Source organism: Ctenopharyngodon idella, chromosome 3 (genome assembly GCF_019924925.1).
Source record: "Ctenopharyngodon idella isolate HZGC_01 chromosome 3, HZGC01, whole genome shotgun sequence".
NCBI lineage: Eukaryota > Metazoa > Chordata > Actinopteri > Cypriniformes > Xenocyprididae > Ctenopharyngodon > Ctenopharyngodon idella.
The window spans coordinates 49,390,283-49,410,728 of record NC_067222.1 but is presented as its reverse complement, the minus strand read 5'-3'; the positions used below and the strand labels follow the sequence as shown (position 1 = coordinate 49,410,728).

Sequence of the window (20,446 nt, the reverse complement as noted above, 5' to 3'; positions counted from 1 at the left end):
ACTCCACTGGAATTGCATCCTTCCATCATGTACTTACTGCAGAGCAGGTGAGACAGCTACATTCAAAGTTATTTTTCTTCTTTAACTAATGTGAATATTTACTGTTAGGAAATAGTGTATAATTCCAGGTGAGACTACGGGTTTGTACACATGATGTTTGATTTGAACAGCTTAAACAGTGTCTGCAAAATCTGAAGCGTCATCATGATTGTTGTGAGGATCGTTATGAGAAGGCTGATCCAAGCCTAAATCAAACCATCTTGTAATTATAAGAAAAGTATTTATCTTTAGTATTTTAATGTTACAAGAACATTATTTCTATAACATAAATTAGCCTAGCCTTTTAAGAATAGCTTAATTTCTTACTCCAAAGACTTTAAAGAAATGTTTCTCAGATGGTTAATCTGAGAAACATTGACATCTAAATGTATTTACAATTATATTTAAAAAGATTTGTTTTTGCTTTCAGTCTGATGCTAAATTAAGTGGAGAGTATTAATTTGTATATAACATGTAGAATAGATATGATGCAAATTATTGACCACAGGTTCCTAGGTACGCATAAAACTGGCATTGGGGGAATACATACGCTATCTCGGCTGCAGTCTGAATGGAAGCGGTGTGATGTGAATTTGGGACAATCAGCATTAAGTGGATATAACTTGGGGTGAACATTTCTGTTTGATGAAAATTATTAATCATTTCAAAGGTTGGACCTCCCTCAGTCGATGATGGTGGATTTCATGATGAAAAATCAACAAGCTCAAATGACCATGTAATAAATACCAATAGACAACAATAATGAAATAGTAAAACACAAAACATATTAAGAAGCTCAAATATTACTTTTAATTTTATGGTTTTTATTAATATGTTTAAATGTTGTGTTATGCACAATGTGATGGTACTAGGATAACAATATTCTAGCTATTATTAAATGTTTAACTTATTGATGGAATTAGATGCTTTTCTCTCCATTTTCCTTTAGATCTCTAATGACATGACTGATGAATCTTCGGATGCAACCGACTATGATGATGCCAACTATGTTCCAGATTCAAGTGGCAACTCCTCTGACACAAATTATTCTAGTAGAGATCTAAAAATCATAGACAATCATCTTCCCCACAGAGTGTTAAAAGAAAAATCATTGGGGATCGATACAGCCCACAGTTCGGATAGTACCAACAGTTCCAAGGAGCAGAGAAGTTTTAGTTCCTCAAAGATGAGCAGCGGCCATTGTAGTTCAGTGATAAGTTGCAGTGACAGTTCATCAGAGAAGACCTCGCACAGCTCCATAAATGTCACTTCGTTGCCAAACACAGCAAAGCAAAGCAAGTACAACAAGAAACAATATTGTCTATATTGTAATAAGGCCATTTCTAAATTGGCAAGACACCTCGAATCCGCTCACAGTACACAGCCTGATGTCGCAAAGGCTTTCAGTTTTAAGAAAAGATCTCGCGAAAGAAAAGATTTGTTACGCTCTCTTAAGGAGAGGGGAAACTTTAACCATAATGCCACTGTGGCAAGCAGTGGTGTTGGAGAAATGGTTGCTTGTCGAAGACCCACTAGAGTCAAACAATCTAATGACTTCAGTCACTGCAAGTTTTGTCAAGGACTCTATGCAAGAGATAGTCTATGGAGACATGTCAGAAACTGCCCTCAGAAGTCTGTTGAGGTGGAGACTAGAGTTGGGCAAAAACGGATCCACATTGACCTACCAAAAGCTGATACAGTTCATGATGCTGTTTGGAAGATTGCTTGTGAAATGAACCAGGATGACATTTCTTAAGTTGTAAGGAGTGAAAGAGACATCCTTAGTCTTGGCGAGTCAATGTACAATGGCAGGAAACCAAATGAGAAAATAAATGATTACATACATCAAAAAATGAGAGAGATGGCTAGACTCTTGATAACTGCAAGAGCTACAACACCTTTGAAGAGCACTGAAGACCTTGTTATGCCCAGTAATTTCCCCCACGTGATACAAGCAGTGAGATCTGTTGCTGGTTATGACTTGGATAGCAACTCATATAAAACCCCATCATTGGCTTTAAAATTGGGTCACAGTTTGGCTAAGGTTGCAGGCATTGTGCAATGCAATGCCATCATTGCAAATCGCAATGCTGTCGCAGAGTCTGCCAAGCAATTCTCCACTCTGTATGAGAAAAGATGGGCGGAATCCATTTCAAGTGCCACACTGGGTACACTTCATCAAGCCAAATGGAATAAACCACATGTTTTGCCCTTTACACAGGATGTGTCTCTGCTGCACAAGTTTCTTGCTACTGAGCGTGCTAAGTGCATGAAGGACCTTGAGGAAGAACCCAACATCAAAAGCTTTGGGAATCTTGCACAAGTGACTTTGACGCAGGTGGTACTATTTAACAGAAGAAGGCAAGGGGAAGTTTCAAAAATGGAACTCCAGGCTTTCACATCCAGAAATCGTACAGAGTTGAATCCTGACATTATGATGGGCCTTACTGAGTTTGAGAGGAAGGTTGCAAAGTACTTTGCCAGAGTTGAGATTCGAGGTAAAAGGTCACGAATGGTGCCCGTGCTTCTCACACCTGACATGATCACTGCAATGGATCTCCTCATTAAAAACAGGAATGAGTGTCAAGTCCACACAGAGAATGTGTACTTGTTTGCACGCCCATGTGTGCTTTCCCATTACAGAGGCTCTGACTGCTTCCGCAAGTATTCAAAACAATGTGGTGCAAAAAACCCAGAGTCACTCACCTCAACAAGATTGAGGAAACAAGTTGCCACTTTGTCAACAGTACTAAACTTAAAAGAAAATGAAATGGATCAACTTGCTACCTTTCTAGGACATGATATAAGGGTCCACAGGGAATTCTATCGGCTTCCAGAGAGTACCCTGCAGCTTGCAAAAGTTAGCAAACTGTTGATAGCAATGGAAAAAGGAAGACTGTCTGACCTGCAAGGGAAAGGGCTGGATGACATTGAGATCAATCCTGGAGGTGAAATTCAGTTTTAAATGTAGTTTATAAGTACTTCTTATATCACATTTATACTTGTATTTAGTCTTTGATTTAAATACTTGGTCCAAACTGTTTTTTTTTTTTACCCAACCAGATGAAGTAGGCACGAGTGATGATGATTCCAGTGAAGAAACCATTGCTGACCTACATCAACATGAAGGTATACTGACTTATGTGATAATATACTGACTATATGTGATAATATCTTTAGGTTATGACCAGGGAGACAGACAGTAGAGACCTGATGATAGTGTTAGATGGGCTTAAAGGAACAGTTTTAAATAAATGTAAAAAGATGGGAGAGATTATGTATAAACATGGTGCTGAATTATTTAGAATCATTAATAGAAAGAAGGTGGACAGGTTTTAATCAATTAAGTCTAAACAGCAGCAAGAAATAAATAAATAGTGAATGAGAGAAGACAATTAAGAAAGCAATAGTTACAGTACATGATAAAGGTAATTAATGTTTTGCAAAAAGTCTGGTTAGCAGTACAGAAGGAGTAAGTTAGGACAGCCTTTTATTGGGATGTTAAGTCAAAAGGAAAAATGTAACTTTGAACATTTAAATTAAGAGGTAAAGTAAGAGGTAGAGGAATAGTTAACTTAAAAGATTACTCCGATACAGAAAACAATAGAGAGGTAGCCCTTCCTCTTGATATCCCACCATGAGGAGAGATATACTACAGTATACTTTTTGATATGAGTGGGCCTTTTCAAGCCAGCAGGTTCAGACTTCCACTAAGCTCTTTTGTTGTCTGACATTGAGGTTGATTTCATAGAATAATACAATCAAGTCAAGTCACCTTAATTTATATAGCACTTTTAACAGTATGGATTGTTTCAAAGCAGCTTGACAGTAATAATAGAAATTAGCGTAACAGTGAAGTTGCAAAGATCATTAGTCATTAACTTAGGGGCCGCTAACACGACACCGTTCTAACAGAAAACCCTTAACGCGCTCTGGCCGCCCAAACAATTATCCGTTTTCTCTGCGCAAACCCGCGAAAAACACAGACAGCGCGCACATGCGCATCACGTGTTCGGTCGATAGGGAGCTTTCCTGTAGCTCAAACAGTAGAGCGTCTAAGTTGCTCTGGACAAAAGCGTCTGCCAAATGCATAAATGTAAATGTGAATGCGCATTTGAATATATATGTGCGCAGGCGTGTAGTCCTTCACAAATCGACCATCAACAAACTACTTGTTAGGCCTTAAAAATGTATAATTCAGGAATTTTGTCACGTCTGCGTAGCCACGCGAACTGGAATTATCCCGACAACGTTTTATCTGTATAGAGGTAAAGGGAAAGAGGCCTTCACAGGGAGAGACTAGCTGACACTTCAGGACTGCTTTGTTGTCGTGTCCTGGCGCTGGTCCTTCATGAGATCTGGATCCGGCGGACTGCGGTAAACCTCGGGATAAACAGAGACTAATATTAACGTAGACGACAGTACATGAGTACATGAGAAGTACATCAGGATTTATGGGAAGTGTTCCCGGTCCCGGCTGATCTAAACTATGCAGCCTAACATTGAATTATACAAGTCTATAATGGGTTATGTGTATGCTAGGCCAAAGAGATGTGTTTTTAGTCTAGATTTAAACTGAGAGAGTGTGTCTGCTTCCCGGACAATGCTAGGAAGACTGTTCCAGAGTTTTGATGCTAAATAGGAAAAGGCTGTACCGCCAACAGTCGATTTTGATATTCTAGGTATTATCAACTGGCCGGAATTTTGAGCAGTAGACGTGATGGAGTATAATGCGTTAAGAGCTCGCTCAATGCGTTAAGGGAGCTAAACCATTTAGTGCTTTGTAAGTAATCAGCAATATTTTAAAATGTATCTTCTTCTTCTTCTTTCGGCTTCTCCCTTCAGGGGTCGCCACAGCGAATCATCTCTCCACCTATCCCTATCTTCTGCATCCTCAACACTTGCGTCCACTAGCTTCATATCCTCATTTATTACATCCATATACCTCCGCTTTGGCCTTCCTCTTTGCCTCCTGCCTGGCAGCTCCATGTCCAACATTCTCCTACCAATATACTCACTCTCCCTCCTCTGAACATGTGCAAACCATCTTAATCTGGCCTCTCTAACTTTGTCCCCCAAACGTCCAACATGAGCTGTCCCTCTGATGTACTCGTTCCTAATTCTGTCCAACCTTGTCACCCCCAAAGAGAACCTCAACATCTTCAGCTCTGCTACCTCCAACTCTGACTCCTGTCTCTTCCTCAGTGACACTGTCTCTAAACCATACAGCATGGCAGGTCTCACCACGGTCTTGTACACCTTCCCCTTGATTCTCGCTGATATTTTCCTATCACACAGAACTCCCGACACCTTTCTCCACCCATTCCAACCTGCCTGCACTCGCTTCTTCACCTCCTTCCCACACTCCCCATTACTCTGGACTGTTGAGCCCAAGTACTTAAACTCCTGTACCTTCTTCACCTCTTCACTCTGTAATCTTACTGTTCCATTTCCCTCCCTTTCATTCACACACATGTATTCAGTCTTACTACGACTGACTTTCATTCCTCTTCTCTCCAGAGCAAACCTCCACATCTCCAGGTTTTCCTCCACCTGTTCCCTGCTCTCACTACAGATCACAATGTCATCTGCAAACATCATTGTCCAAGGAGACTCCTGTCTGACCTCCTCTGACAGCTGGTCCATCACCATAGCAAACAGGAAGGGGCTCAGAGCCGATCCCTGATGCAGTCCCACCTCCACTTTGAACTCCTCTGTCTGACCTATAGTACACCTCACCACTGTCATGCTCCCCTCATACATGTCCTGCACCACTCTGACATACAATACCACAGCTCTTCTCTTGGCACCCTGTCGTATGCTTTCTCCAAGTCTACAAGCACACAGTGCAACTCTCTCTGACCATCCCTATACTTCTCTATCAAAATTCTCAGAGCAAAAATTGCATCAGTTGTGCTCTTTCTGGGCATGAAGCCATACTGCTGCTCACAAATTTCCACTACCTTCCTTAACCTAGCTTCAACTACTCTTTCCCATAGCTTCATTGTATGGCTCATCAACTTTATACCCCTATAGTTGCTGCAACTCTGCATGCCACCCTTATTCTTAAAGATCGGCACTAACACACTTCTTCTCCATTCCTCAGGCATCTTCTCACTAGTTAAAAATTCCACTGCTGCCTCTCCTAGACACTTCCAGACCTCCACCAGGATGTCGTCAGGACCCACTGCCTTTCCACTTTTCATCCTCTTCATAGCCTTCCTGACTTCATCCTTTCTAATCTTATCTACTTTCTGTTCCACAGAGTTCACCCCTTCTTTTTTTTTTTCCCTCTCATTTTCCTCATTCATCAGCTCTTCAAAGTACTCCTTCCATCTTCTCTGTACACTCTCCTCACTTGTGAGCACCTTTCCATCTCTATTCTTAACTCTAACTTGCTGCACATCCTTCCCATCTCGATCCCTCTGCCTAGCTAACCTGTACAAGTCCTTCTCTCCTTCTCTAGTGTCTAACCTAGTGTACAACTCGTCATACGCCTTCTGCTTGGCCTTAGACACCTCCCTCTTTACTCTGTGCTGTAACTCCTTGTATTCCTGTCTATTCTCTTCAGTCCTGTCCATGTCCCACTTCTTGGCTAACCTCTTCCTCTGAATACTATCCTGAACTTCCTCATTCCACCACCAAGTCTCCTTATCTTCTTTCCTCCTTCCAGATGACACACCCAGCACTATTCTTCCTGTCTCCCTGATCACTTCTGCTGTAGTTTCCCAGTCATCTGGCAGCACTACCTGACCACCCAGAGCCTGCCTCAACTTCTGTCTAAATTCCTCACAACATTCCTCCTTTTTCAGCTTCCACCACTTGGTTTTCTTCTCTATCTTTGACCTCTTCTTCTTGCAGACCATCAAAGTCATCCTACACATCACCATCCTATGCTGTCTGGCTACACTCTCTCCAACTACCACTTTACAGTCACTAATCTCTTTCAGATTGCCTCTTCTACATAGGATGTAGTCCACCTGTGTGCTCCTACCTCCACTCTTGTAAGTCACTCTATGCTCCTCCCTCTTCTGAAAATAAGTGTTAACCACAGCCATGTCCATCCTCTTAGCAAAGTCCACTACCATCTGTCCTTCAAGGTTCCTTTCCTTAACTCCAAACTTGCCCATCACCTCCTCATCACCTGTGTTCCCCTCACCAACATGTCCATTAAAATCTGCTCCTATCACCACTCTCTCACCCGTGGGAATACTCTCTACCACCTCATCTAATTCACTCCAGAATCTCTCTTTCTCCTCTAACTCACAACCTACCTGTGGGGCGTACCCACTAACAACATTCAACATCACCCCTTCAATCTCTAACTTCAGACTCATAACCCTGTCTGACACTCTCTTAACCTCCAGAACATTCCTCACAAACTCCTCCTTCAGGACCACACCTACCCCAATTCTCTTATTATCCACACCATAATAAAACAGCTTGAATCCTGCTCCTATACTACGAGCCTTGCTACCCTTCCACCTGGTCTCCTGTACACACAGTATAACCACCTTCCTTGTCTCCATCATGTCAGCTAGCTCTCTACCTTTCCCTGTCATAGTACCAACATTCAGAGTTCCTATTTTCAGTCCTATATTCTTACCTTTTCTCTTCTCTCTCTGACTACACACTCTCCTCCCTCCTCTACTTCTTTGACCAACAGTAGCCCAATTTCCACTGGCGTCCTGTAGGTCAACGGCGCCGATGGCGGTCGTTGTTAACCTGGGCCTTGACCGATCCGGTATGAAATTCAGAGTACTGATGATTCGCATGATCAAATTTGGCAATGTTTTATGCCAGATGCCCTTCCTGACGCAACCCTCTCTATTTATCTGGGCTTGGGACCGGCACAGAAGTCACTGTACTGTGACCCCCATGGCTAGATTCAATATTTTAAAATGTATACATTGTTTAATAGGGAGCCAGTGCAATGTTGACAGAACTGGGCTAATGTGATCATACTTCCTGGTTCTAGTAAGAACTCGAGCTGCTGCGTTTTGGACCAGCTGGAGTTTGTTTATTAAGCAAGCAGGGCAACCACCCAGTAGAGCATTACAATAATCTAGCCTTGAGGTCATAAACGCATGAACTGTTCAGCATTTTGCATTGAAAGCATGTGCCGTAATGTAGATATATTTTTAAGATGGTAGAATGCAATTTTACAGATGCTAGAAACGTGGCTTTCAAATGAAAGATTGGTATCCAAGAGCACACCCAGGTTCCTAACTGACGACGATGACTTGACAGTGCAGCCATCAAGTGTTAGACAGTATTCTAGGTTACTACTTGTGGAGTTTTTTTGTCCAATAATTAGAATCTCTGTTTTTTCTGAATTAAGTTGCAGAAAATTACTAGTCATCCAATTTTTTTTTACATCAGCTATGCATTCCGTTTATCTTGTGAATTGGTAAGTTTCGTCAGGGCGTGAAGAAATATAGAGCTGAGTATCGTCAGCATAACAATGAAAACTAACGCCATGCTTCCTAATGATATCTCCCAAGGGTAGCATGTACAGGGTAAAAAGCAACGGTCCTAGCACTAAGCCCTGCGGTACTCCATACTGAACTTGTGATCGGTGTGACATCTCTTCATTTACTGCTACAAACTGATAACGGTCAGATAAGTATGATTTAAACCATGCCAATGTAGTTCCACTAATGCCAACATAATTTTCGAGTCTATTCAAAAGAATGTTGTGGTCAATAGTATCGAATGCAGCGCTAAGATCGAGTAACACTAATAGAGAGATACAACCACGATCGGATGATAAGAGTAAATCATTTGTAACTCTGATGAGAGCAGTCTCAGTACTGTGAGGACACTGTGAAGACACTGCCTTTTCTAGTATTTTTGACAGAAAGGGTAGATTTGAGATTGGCCTGTAATTGACTAATTCTGTAGGATCAAGTTGCGTTTTTTTAATAAGCGGTTTAATCATAGCCAGCTTAAACTTTTTTGGTATGTATCCTGATGGACAAAGATGAATTCATTATATTAAGAAGAGGATCTATGACCTCTGGAAGCATTTCTTTCAGTAGCTTAGTCGGTATAGAGTCTAACATACATGTTGTCGATTTAACGAGTTTAGAAAATTCTTCCTCTCCTATAGCAATGAATGAATCAAATTTTTTCGTCAGGGAGACTACAATGCACTGCCTGATGCAAAACTGTAGTAGACGGTTGCATAATTATAATTTTCTCCCTAATATTATCAATCTTGTAAGTAAAAGAAGTTCATAAAGTCATTACTGCTGTGCTGCTTGGAAACGTCTGAGCTTGAAGCTTTATTTTTCATTAGTTTAGCCACTGTTTCAAATAAATACCTAGAGTTTTGTTTGTTTTCTTCTAACAGGGTTGAAAAATAATATCGAGTTCTTCTAAATTGATCAGGAAGATTATTAATAAACATATTTGTAACACGGAGTCAGCTTTGCAGCCTTAGCTAAATTAAGTATACATGACACTAGGTAATGATCTGAGATGTCGTCGCTCTGCTGCAGAATTTCAACGGTATCAACATTTATTCCATGTGACAGTATTAGGTCTAGAGTATGATTACAGCGATGAGTGGGTCCTGGCACGTGTTGCCTAACTCCAATAGAGTTTAGAATGTCTCTAAATGCCAATCCCAATGTGTCTTTTTCATTGTCTACATGGATATTAAAATTATCAACAATTAGTACTTTATCTGCAGCCAGTACTAACTCTGATAGAAAATCAGCAAATTCTTTGGTAAAGTCTGTATGGTGGCCTGTAGCCAGCACAAGTCTCAAACGTGATTTATCATTTACACTAGATATTGTTATATTAAGCACCAAGACTTCAAAAGAATTATATTTGAAACTAGACTTCTTAGTAATTCTGAAAATATTACTATAAAATACAGCAACACCTCCCCCTTTGCCTTTCAGATGAGGTTCATGTTTATAACCGTAATCTTGTGGGGCAATCAAACAAACTTATTGTCATTTAATGCTCATATTTCATTTTTACTTTTCAAAGGCTCAAGAACTGAGACTTCTGGGGATCGGACACTTCTGAGGCACTCGCATGCTTCAACCACCCTGGATCATTTGGGGGGCACTTCTGCCTCAACCGTCTTGGACAACGTAAATGTCAGCAACACTCAACCAAGACATGGTAAAATATAAAATGCGCCAAAATACAAAATGTGCATACCAAAAAGTGAATGTGTTCATAATGAAAACAATTATTTATTCTTGCCTTCACAGAGAGGGCAGTATGTGAAGCTTTTATCTGAAATATATTTAAATTCATGGTTTTCAGATTCCCAGCAGAACACAGCACTTCAAATGGTTACATCCCAAACTTCTTCAAAGGGCTCCACTGCAAAGCAAGGTAAATACTGTAAGCATTTTGGATCCACATTACTCTTTTAGAAAAATTTATTAAATTTAATGAATGCCATATACTATCATAACTACTAAATTATCACGACTGGAAATGGCAGTCAGGTATCCAAATCACAAGGCTTAGGCGGAGTCAAGGTACACAGAATAAAGGTCAATATAACACTAGGGGACTAAGACTGGGAAACAAAGGATGCTGGAACACTTACTGATACAGAGAAGATAAACTAGCATCAATAAATAGGGACAGACATGTGAAATAAAACAGGAAATACTAAACGGAGAAAAAAAAAAACTTATCAGAGAACGGATGTAACAAAATATATATTTTTTTATCAAATCCTCAATGTTTCACTTTAGCAGAGCCATTGTTTCATCTTTAATACATTTCTTTTGTTTACATCCGACAGCTGGGAAGGTGAGGAGCAAGTGGACAGGTAATGAAGTGAAGGCTGTGGAGCGGCACATGATTCATTTCATAACCAGCTGCAAGGTGCCAGGTAAAAAGGACTGTGACTCCTGCCTCCAGGCAGAACCAGTGGCTCTGAAAGACAGAGACTGGGTTGCAATCAAATACTACATTCACAACAGAATCATATCAATTGAAAAGGAAGATGAATAGATAGAACTAGAACATGCCAACTGTGGCTCAGGTGCAATTTAATTTCTGTTGAACTTAGAAAATTGCTCACTGTGTGCTGTTATAATCAGTGTCACCTTAGATATCCAGTGAAAATGTTGGTAATGGGTTTCGTTTTGATATTCTCATTTTCATTCAAGGATTGCTATTGATGATTTCTTGTACAAGCATTCCACCTAGTTTTGACTGAAGCTGCCATGTTGACATGTATTCATGAGGGCTATTGATTTTTTTTTTTTTTTTTTTTGGATCTGTCACAGTTGGTTTCGTGTTTGGCTTCACGTTTGTTTTAATGTCTCTTATTTTGTAATCTCGTCATGTTTCAGCTCCCGGTCTTGTCATGTGATTCCCTTCTCATCATGTGATCATGTCATATGCTTCCCTAGTCTTGTGTTATGTTCCTATTGGTTGGTTTAGTTGTCATATCCTGATTGGTTCCCTTGTTTCATGTGTCTTGTTCTCATTGGTTGTTGTAGTCATGTGATCCCGCTAGTCCTGTATAAATACTCCTCATGTTTCCATAGTCTCTTGTTGAGTATTGTGATTGTTTTCTGTAACCGCTGCCGGTGAGTTCTCTGACAAGTCTGTTCCAAGTCAGGTCTGTTCATGCTTCAGGTCTGTTCCTGCTTCAGGTCTATTCATGCTTCAGGTCTGATCCTGCTTTAGGTCTGTTCCTGCTTCAAGTCAAGTCTGTTCTAGTCGAGTCATCGTTTATGTTGTATCTGTTCACGTTTGGAAATAAACTGCACATGGGTTCATCACTTCAACTTGCCTCCAGTGGACCTACGTTACATTATCCCCACCCTTCAGACATTTTTTTTTCTTTTTTTTTTTTCTTACTACTTCAGGATCCATATCATAATGCATTGTTTCAATTAACTGACATCATTTTTTTCATAGAATAAGGTTTAAAAGTATATGTAATCTATACCCTCAGTGTCAACAAGCAAGTACTTAAAGGGATTGTTACTTTCACACATATTTCCCAGGTTTTCAGTGTTGCTTTGTTTTTGCACAAGTTGTTTAATGTGCTCTTTCAGCTATTGAAAAATCCTTATGAGTGGGTGTTACTTTTAACAGGCCTTGTGTGTTAAATTCCATTAACATAATTGGGATGTACATTCTGACATTATTAAACTGGTTAGCTGAACACACTGTAATGTTTCAGGCTGAAGCTTTAATAATGTATTCATAATTTTCTTCTTTATAGAATGACGCTAAAGAGAGTAGTTCTTTAAAGGACAATTCCGGCGCAAAATGAACCTAGGGGCGATGCATTGAGAACTTTGTAAGTGTACAAACAGTTTAATAAGAAGATGCTTAATAAAGACAGTACATTACACGTATACAGGCAGGAGCCATCTTGGAAAACAGTCTCGACCAGTCGAGCCACGAATGGCGTGCTAAGTGAGCTGGTCAATAGGTTTAAGTCAGGTCATCTCGCGTAGCACGGCGTTTGTGGCTTGACTGGTCAAGACTGTTTTCCAAGATGGCTCCTGCCTGTATACGCGTAATGTACTGGCATCTCTCCTTGATCAGCTAGCTGCCTGCCCCCTGAATACTCTGTGAAAAAGCCCAGTCTCGGGAGACAACACAGGAATCGTAATGTCAAAAAAACACTAGGTGCACAGGTTCTGCTCCAAAATACAACAAACCACATTCCAGCCAATCACCGACAAGATGGCTGGCATTTTCTATCGCAGGAAGGATGAGTTAGCTTTTATATATCTCTGAGCCACTCAGTTTTACTAGATTTTATCAACCTGTAAATATGAAAAAGGTTTACTGAGCATTGAGCATGCCTGTATTGTACACCGCTGCTTCTAATGTAGAAAGAAATTTCAAACATTTAACAGCAGCCAGATTGCAAATATGCACCCTATTTTATTCATTACTGAGTCTTTATAAGTCATTTAAATCTGAAAATTGAATGTGTATCTATGGGCCTCACAAATCACTTAAACATGAAATGACAGTGTTTGTTGTTATGACCTCATAAGTCACAAAAACCCAAACATGTCCTCACAAGTAGCATCAAAATCAGGTCTGCCCAAAATATAGCCTTAGACAAAATCTCAACAGATGGATCTATTCCTTGAAGCATTGGTAGGAAATTATTTGATAACCAGGTCTGTTGGACATTGGGAAAGGTATGTCCTAATATTTCATGTTTTTTTCACAAGTCCCGATATATCATGAAAACAAGTATGTGTGTGTGTGTATTATAAAAAATATATATATATATATATATATAATTTTTTTTTTTTTTTTTTTTTAATTCGCATTACACAGTTGATGGAAACACACGCAGATGCGCATATTCTTGAGCTGAATTTTCATTAATGCAAAGTTAGATGGAAACCCGCTATTATCTGCATCAAACCATGCTTCCGAACAAATGTCATACACTTCTGCGCAGTGGCGTAGCGCAAATCCGCAGGGCCCTCCGAAGGAAGGTTCAACCAAGAAGGGGAGCCAATGGATATCACACAAGAAGCAACGTGCAAACTTTGCGGAAAAGTTATGCCGGTAAAAGCTTAACCTCGGTTAAGGTGAAAGTAAAAGTGACGGTGCTGCCTTAACGGAGCATTTTCTCTCAGAGACGAATTTCAACATAATATGCTGATAACGGTATATAATTGTCTTAATTTATTCTATTATTTCTCTTGTGGCCCATACATATAGTGAAAAAAATGAGAAGAATAGTATTTCGTGTTAAACAGCTTTTTTTTTTAAAGTTGGTGCTTGAAGTAGCCTAAAGCTGCTCTTAATTTTCATTTATGACTGCAGTGTTAGGAAATATTATAGACTGTTAATAATTGTAATTATTGGTCTAATTCATTGTATAATAGACCTAAAAATGTTTAAAACATTTTCAAAGAGGAGCTAATAGCCTAATCTTTTATTATCCTCACAGCACGTCAGTTATGCGGTGATGCGCTGTGAAATTATTGCGGGGCAAATTTATTATAATAATTTAATAATAAAAGTAGCTTACCTAATAGTAATAATAATAGACTAGAAGAATGTAACAGGCTTACATTAATTGGAAATGCCAAATCCTCTTAATGTTGCTGTAATGAGGAGATGGAAGCAGTGTTGGAATCCATGTGCTGAAGTTTATTAGGAACAGTCCAAAAGGAGCGTGAAGCCAGGCAAAGGGTCAAAACCACAAAAACAGTCCCACAGGCAAACAGGTCAAGGGGTAATCCAAAGGCAGGTGTCAAAAAGGCAGGCAAGATGGTCAAACACAAAAGCAATCCAAACAGGCAGCCAAGTCAAAAAAGGAAATCCAATAATCAGTAATCAGAGAAAGCAGGCAAATGGTCATACACAAGGTAAACAGACAGTAGATACAAAACGCTCGGTAAAGCAGTAGAACTGGCCATACTTCACAAGGCCTGTTTGGTCATGCCATGCTTAAAATGGCTGCCAAACAGGAAGTGACTGTAGACTGAGCAGAGGGAGTGGCACACAGTCAGAATTCAGGCGAGGGCTACCTCTGCTGGTGTGGCATTAAAATTGCCAATATTTGTCGGAGTAACGTAGCCCTCAATCACGCTGCAGTGTTTGTGAGAGCTGCTGCCTTGTCCACCCCAAGCACAGAGTAAAATTCTCCGACTCTGATACAGGAAAAATAAAACAGAACTTATAACATTGGGGCTAATATGTTAGCAAGCAAGCTGCTGGTAGTTTTGGACTACAGTCCTTAAAGTTAACTACAAGTAAGCGAACCTTCAACCAGCTGTAGCATTATGCCAGTTCCCGACGGTTCTATGCTATCCGTTGTTTCTTTCACTAAGTGAAGCAACACTTCATAGTTTACTAGTAATATATAGTAAATATATGGCCATAGGACTTTGAAATATCAGAATTTAAGCCTTAGGCTACCTTTATCTCCCAGTACTGTTGTTGAATCTTCCAAAAGTTTCAATTCACATGCGGCAGCAACACATTCCACCGCACCAGTAACACAGGGCTGCCCGCGGACGTGCCTGGCTTTAAATTGGCGCTACTAAACACAGATATCGGCCGATGCCGATATATTAAAAAATGCTCATGAAAATGCTTCATGCTTCCTGCTATATCGGCCGACCGATATATCAGTCGACCTCTACTTTGAATAAAAGCATCTGTCAATGCTAAAATGGCCAGTGTCTTACCTGGGGTCAGAGGTCACGGATCCATCACTGAATCTATAGGGTTCCATCATGGATGCATTGCTCTTCAGAGACACACTGCTGGGATCTGGAGACTCTGATCTCTGTCTCATCCTCTTGCTGATCCTGACAAAAGACAAACAAAACACCATTTTAGAGCACTAGCTATACTGTATAACTTTAATGTGCCATATTTACACATATATATATATATATATATGTATGTATATATATAATATTAGCGGGTAAAATAAGTATTGAACACGTCACCATTTTTCTCAGTAAATATATTTCTAAAGGTGCTATTGACATAATTTTCACCAGATGTTGGTACAAACCCATGCAATCCACACATTTAAAGAAATCAAACCATAGATGTCCATAAATTAAGTTATGTGCAATAATGTTAAATGACACTGGGAAAAAGTATTGAACACACGAAGAAAGGGAGGTGCTAAAAAGGCATGGAAAGCCAAGACAATCAGTAATTAGAAAGCAATCATGCCCCTTGTCAGCAAAGTGTCACACAAGAAACATCTCATGATGGGTAAAAGAAAAAAGCTTTCTCAAGACCTTCGCAACCTTATTGTTGCAAAAAATATTGATGTCATTGATTACAGGAGGATTTCAAAACTTCTGAATGTTCGAATGAGCACTGTTGGGGCCATAATCAGGGTTTCTACAGGTTTCATCAAATCTAATTTAATGCTTTTTAATGTCTTTTTAATGACAATTTTTAAATTTTTAATGCCATATATATATATGTCGCTACATCTCGATAGATGACGTCATACGGCAATTAGAATATTCATCATGTCATTGTTAGGGATGCACCGATCCGCCTTTTTCGCTTCCGATACCGATTCGATATTCAAGTAATAATAAAAAAAAGTGCTAAATTGCCTAATAAACTGTATGCCTCACTTAGGGCTGTGACGGTCGGCATGGAGTGTCACCGGCGGTAGTCTGACGTGTATATATATATATATATATACACAATATATAATCTCAAAGGTCGCGTTAACTGAAAATTTTCCGTCATTGATGGAATTTTTTTTAGCAGTGACAGAAAAAATCTGCAGCCTGTCCGTCATTTTGACAAATTACTGAGGCTGATGTTGCTTGTAACTGTAACTCCCACCCCTGTCCAGTTGGTGGTGAGTGCGCTCCAGTGTGGCAGCAGAGCGAGTTCAGTCTCCAGAATAAAATGAAAACAATGCGTTTGATTACACGCACCCAGTTTGTCCATTTTATTATATATTATAATACTCATACTTACATAATTAAGTTTCTAATCCATTTCGTTTTGTTTTAAATAGTTTGTTTTATTTTTCTTGCTGCTGACTATAAGTTTATGGTCAACGAATTTCTGAGGTATACGTGACATTGTTTGCAACACTGATTGAACTGACGTGATACAGATTTCGGTAAGCTACTGCAACTTTCAACATATTTTTTGATTTTCATTCATGTTTATTTCCTTCTGTAAAGCAGTAAAGAGGAAGAGTAATCGCGTTCACTCATGATCCTCAAAGTGTTCAAGATGAAAACTGAAAAGTGACGCAGTCTTTAACTTTCTTTCCATAATACTTTCTTTTCATAATATAAATAAATGCATAGCCTAGGCCAATTTGTTTATCCTGTAAGTTTGTGAATAAATATGAAAATGTGGACGAAATCAGAAGCTATTAAATGTCTTATCATTAAAATATAAAAAAATTAAAATGATGCATGGTAATAATTATGACGGTATTTTTACGATCCTGTCCGTCAAAATGACGGCGAAAATCTAACGCAACCTCATATATCAAAAGTCTAGTGTAACAACTGTAAATAAACCAATAGCTTCACTAGCTCGGTAGACATTCAAAATAAACAGGAGTCCAGCTGATTCCTTCATCCATGAATCATGGCTTGTTTTTCATGAATGTTTGAGTCATAATACATGAACTAAATATATTTATATATAAATATAGGCTATACTATAAAATTAAAAGACATTTCTTTAAAATTTATAGCGGAGTTTTTTTAATGAGGCAGCAACATATGATAGACAAAAACATATGATGAACAAAAAAAATACTATTAACAATCTTTCATTGCGCAAAAGTATTATAATATGAACGGCTCCCATACAGAGCGGCACAAAGCGCTTATGCACATCCCGTGTGCAGAATGATGCGCTTGAAGCATCATGGAGTCACAGCGCGCAGCGGCAGTGCTTCGCATTGAAAAGTTCAAAGTGAAGATATATTGATGCATATTGTATTACCAGTATCGTTATCTACAGATGAAGTATAATAATAGAAACATTGATTCATCTTGGAGAGAGTTTCATTGTGTTGACTGTCGTAACCGAACGCGACACGCAGTTTGAATGCTGAATTGAGAATGACTGACAGCTGTAGCGGAGGGAGGCATTTACGTGAACTTTAATTTAACGGCTTAAATATTTATCTGTACCTCAAATTAAACTATGGAATGGCTTCAGAACACTTGGAATATAGTGCACAGAAACTTTATGGTGCTTTTTAATGTTTTTGTGCATTTTGTGGAGCTTAACAATAACACAGAATAGTACACGCGCAGTATCGGATTTGGATCGGTCCCATCCGGCTGATACCCAATCCGGCAAAAATGGCAGTACTAGAGCCGATACCCGATCTGAATATCGGATCGGTGCATCCCTAGTCATTGTTGTATTCGCATTCTGCCAAGTGTCAGCCCAACATTTGTTTGCTTCTCTGGTGCTACCCTTTTTGCTCACATAATATATTTTATTACAGCCAAATTCCCAATAAAATTGTTTCATCTATATATTTTTCTGTTTTTGTTGTCAGACAATATGAAATGGTGACTGAAACGCGGCCCATTAAGACTACATACAGGGCTCGACATTAAGCCTTTTCATTCACTTGTGCGGTTCTTGTACGATTCATGTAAAATGTATGATTCATCTTTCATTTTAAATTCTTAAATTCGATCAATAAATTTAATTAGAATAAGACACTAAGGGCTGTTACCAATCAAATTAAATAATTTACAAATTTACAATAAAAAAAGTTACAACTGCATTAAATAATGTTATGGGATTGTAAGAAATGTTGGGGGGAAAATGATTAAACAATTAGAAAATAAGTGAGTCATTCATTTAAACGATTCATTCCAATGGCTGATTCATTCAAGAATGAGCCAGTTGTTTATGAATGGGTCATTTAATCTTTGACTCAACCGATTCATTCAAAACACTGAATCATTCAGTAATGAAAACAAGGCTGAGTGTTGTTGGCTTTGTTTGAAACTATTTTTGCTGCTAAAATAGAACAAAAACAGTCAATGTTCCTTCTAAAATGTAAGTGACTTAATACTAACTGTTTGTTAACTGAACTGTTGTATGAAATCAGTGTCACGTTTTTAATCGTGACGGTAGCCTATTTAGGAAAACAGCATTCTTGGTCATGTGATTTTGCTTACCTGTATCAAGTTATAAAAACTCCACATTTTGAATTTTTACCGCAGTATGTTTAACTGAGTTTCTTTTTGTGTGTGCTTCGCTCATGTTTCCATTTCTCCTCGAGATGCTGCGCGAGCCTCAACAGCACAACCTTGTTATCGTCAGTACATTATACAGACTATTATTATCCACTATGGATCGCCACTTACATTAAATGTAATAAAATCAGTCATTCATTTTTTTTTTTTTTTGGTATTGATGTTTTAATCAGGTCCTTGCTTTAATCAGAACCTAAAATTCTCTTTCACTTGCCCCTTCAAAAAAATACACTTATCCCAGACTAATTGTCAAGCGTTAGTGTCGATCCCTGACATGTTAAACCAGCGCAAAATTCTGATTTATAATCGAGATGTTGTCTGACATAATCACCATACACATAAGATGAAGACAGTTGCTGTGATTTTGGCTATATGTACACGTAAAATGATCACTCAGGTTAGAAGCAATAGTTTCTATTTTATTTGTTCTCTGACAGAGCGCACAGCCTCAACTGAATGTGCTGCTCCTCTCAGCCACTCACTGAACAGAGCAGATGCAGAGAGAGGTGCGCCTGCGGCAGGAAAGCAAGACCTTGCGCTTGTGCGGCAGTACCGGGGAGTCTCGGAAGCTAGATCAGGTTAACAAGTATATTCGTCACAATGCGCTTTCTTGGAAAAAAGTCGCAAAAGGGGTCTGAGAAGTTGCTAAGTTGGTAACACTGATGCAGCCTTCCGTCTCCAGGTGCCAGCCCGCCGCTGTCCAAAACAGTGTTATGGCAATTTTGCACTGGACGGAGGCAATTACCAAACCGGTTCCGTGTGTATCACACCAATGTACATATTTTATGACAGCAAATCAAAGTTATTAATTATGAAGGCTATATTCAATGTAAAATTGTATTATTTTCCTTCAAAACTATCTAAAAAAATGTAATGCCTGTAGGAATAAAATTTAATGCTTTTTAATGGCATTTTAGGCCTTAATTTTCACAAAATCCATTTAATGACTTTTAATGCTTTTTAATGCCCCGCAGATACCCTGCATAATCCTGAAGTGGAAAGAATATCATTTCACCATAAAGATTTCTGACAGAGGAGTGAAAAGAATGATCAGAATAAGTTGTGTAAGAGTCAAGGAGCACTTGTGGACACCTTCAGAAAGACCTGGAATTGGCAGGTACAATTGTTTCAAAGAAAACAGTAAGTAATGCACTCAACCGCCCTGGCCTGTATGCACGCTCACCATGCAAGACTCCATTGCTAAAGAAAAAGCATGTTGAAGCTTGTTTAAAGTTTGCTGCACAACATTTGAACACGCCTGTGAAATACTGGGAGAATATAGTCTGGTCAGATGAGACCAAAATTGAACTCTTTGGATGCCATAATTACACACCATGTTTGGAGGAGAAATGGCATTGCACATCACCCCAAAAACACCATACCAACAGTGAAGTTTGGAGGTGGGAACATCATGGTGTGGGGCTGTTTTTCAGCATACAGTACTGGCAAACTTCATATAATTGAAGGAAGGATGAATGGAAAAATGACATTCTTGATAAAAAAATCTGCTGCCATCTACCAGGATGATGAAGATGAAACGAGGGTGGACATTTCAGCAAGACAATGATCCCAAACACAGCCAAGGAAACTCAATTAGTTTCAGAGAAAGAAAATAAAGCTGCTAGAATGGCCCAGCCAATCACCTGACTTAAATCCAATTGAAAATCTATGGAAAGAACTAA

At 39.2% G+C, this 20,446-nt stretch overlaps 2 protein-coding genes across 5 annotated transcripts in view; one reads left to right on the top strand and one right to left on the bottom strand.

The window, feature by feature from the left end:
• LOC127508741 (NLR family CARD domain-containing protein 3-like) overlaps positions 1–20,446 on the bottom strand; it is an 89,879-nt gene that overhangs the window by 51,778 nt on the left and 17,655 nt on the right. For all 4 annotated transcript variants that reach the window (XM_051887074.1, XM_051887072.1, XM_051887075.1 and 1 more), the window contains exon 3: positions 15,216–15,338. In XM_051887074.1, the coding sequence (XP_051743034.1) occupies positions 15,216–15,338 (123 nt within the window). The remainder of the gene's footprint in view (positions 1–15,215; positions 15,339–20,446) is intronic.
• Positions 1,998–12,428, top strand: LOC127508804 (uncharacterized). Its single transcript, XM_051887183.1, has 5 exons — positions 1,998–2,987; positions 3,103–3,168; positions 10,045–10,182; positions 10,330–10,401; positions 10,823–12,428. Exons 1-5 carry the CDS (start codon positions 2,309–2,311, stop codon positions 11,032–11,034), a joined length of 1,167 nt encoding a protein of 388 aa, XP_051743143.1. The 5' UTR covers positions 1,998–2,308; the 3' UTR covers positions 11,035–12,428.

What these genes read in the sequence shown, in the direction of transcription:
- LOC127508804 (XM_051887183.1), top strand. Translation starts at nt 2,309, where the DNA reads ATGAAGGACCTTGAGGAAGAACCCAACATCAAAAGCTTTGGGAATCTT. An exon ending in CATTGAGATCAATCCTGGAG is followed by an intron (nt 2,988 to 3,102) that starts GTGAAATTCAGT and finishes TTACCCAACCAG; the next exon opens with ATGAAGTAGGCACGAGTGAT. An exon ending in TGACCTACATCAACATGAAG is followed by an intron (nt 3,169 to 10,044) that starts GTATACTGACTT and finishes TACTTTTCAAAG; the next exon opens with GCTCAAGAACTGAGACTTCT.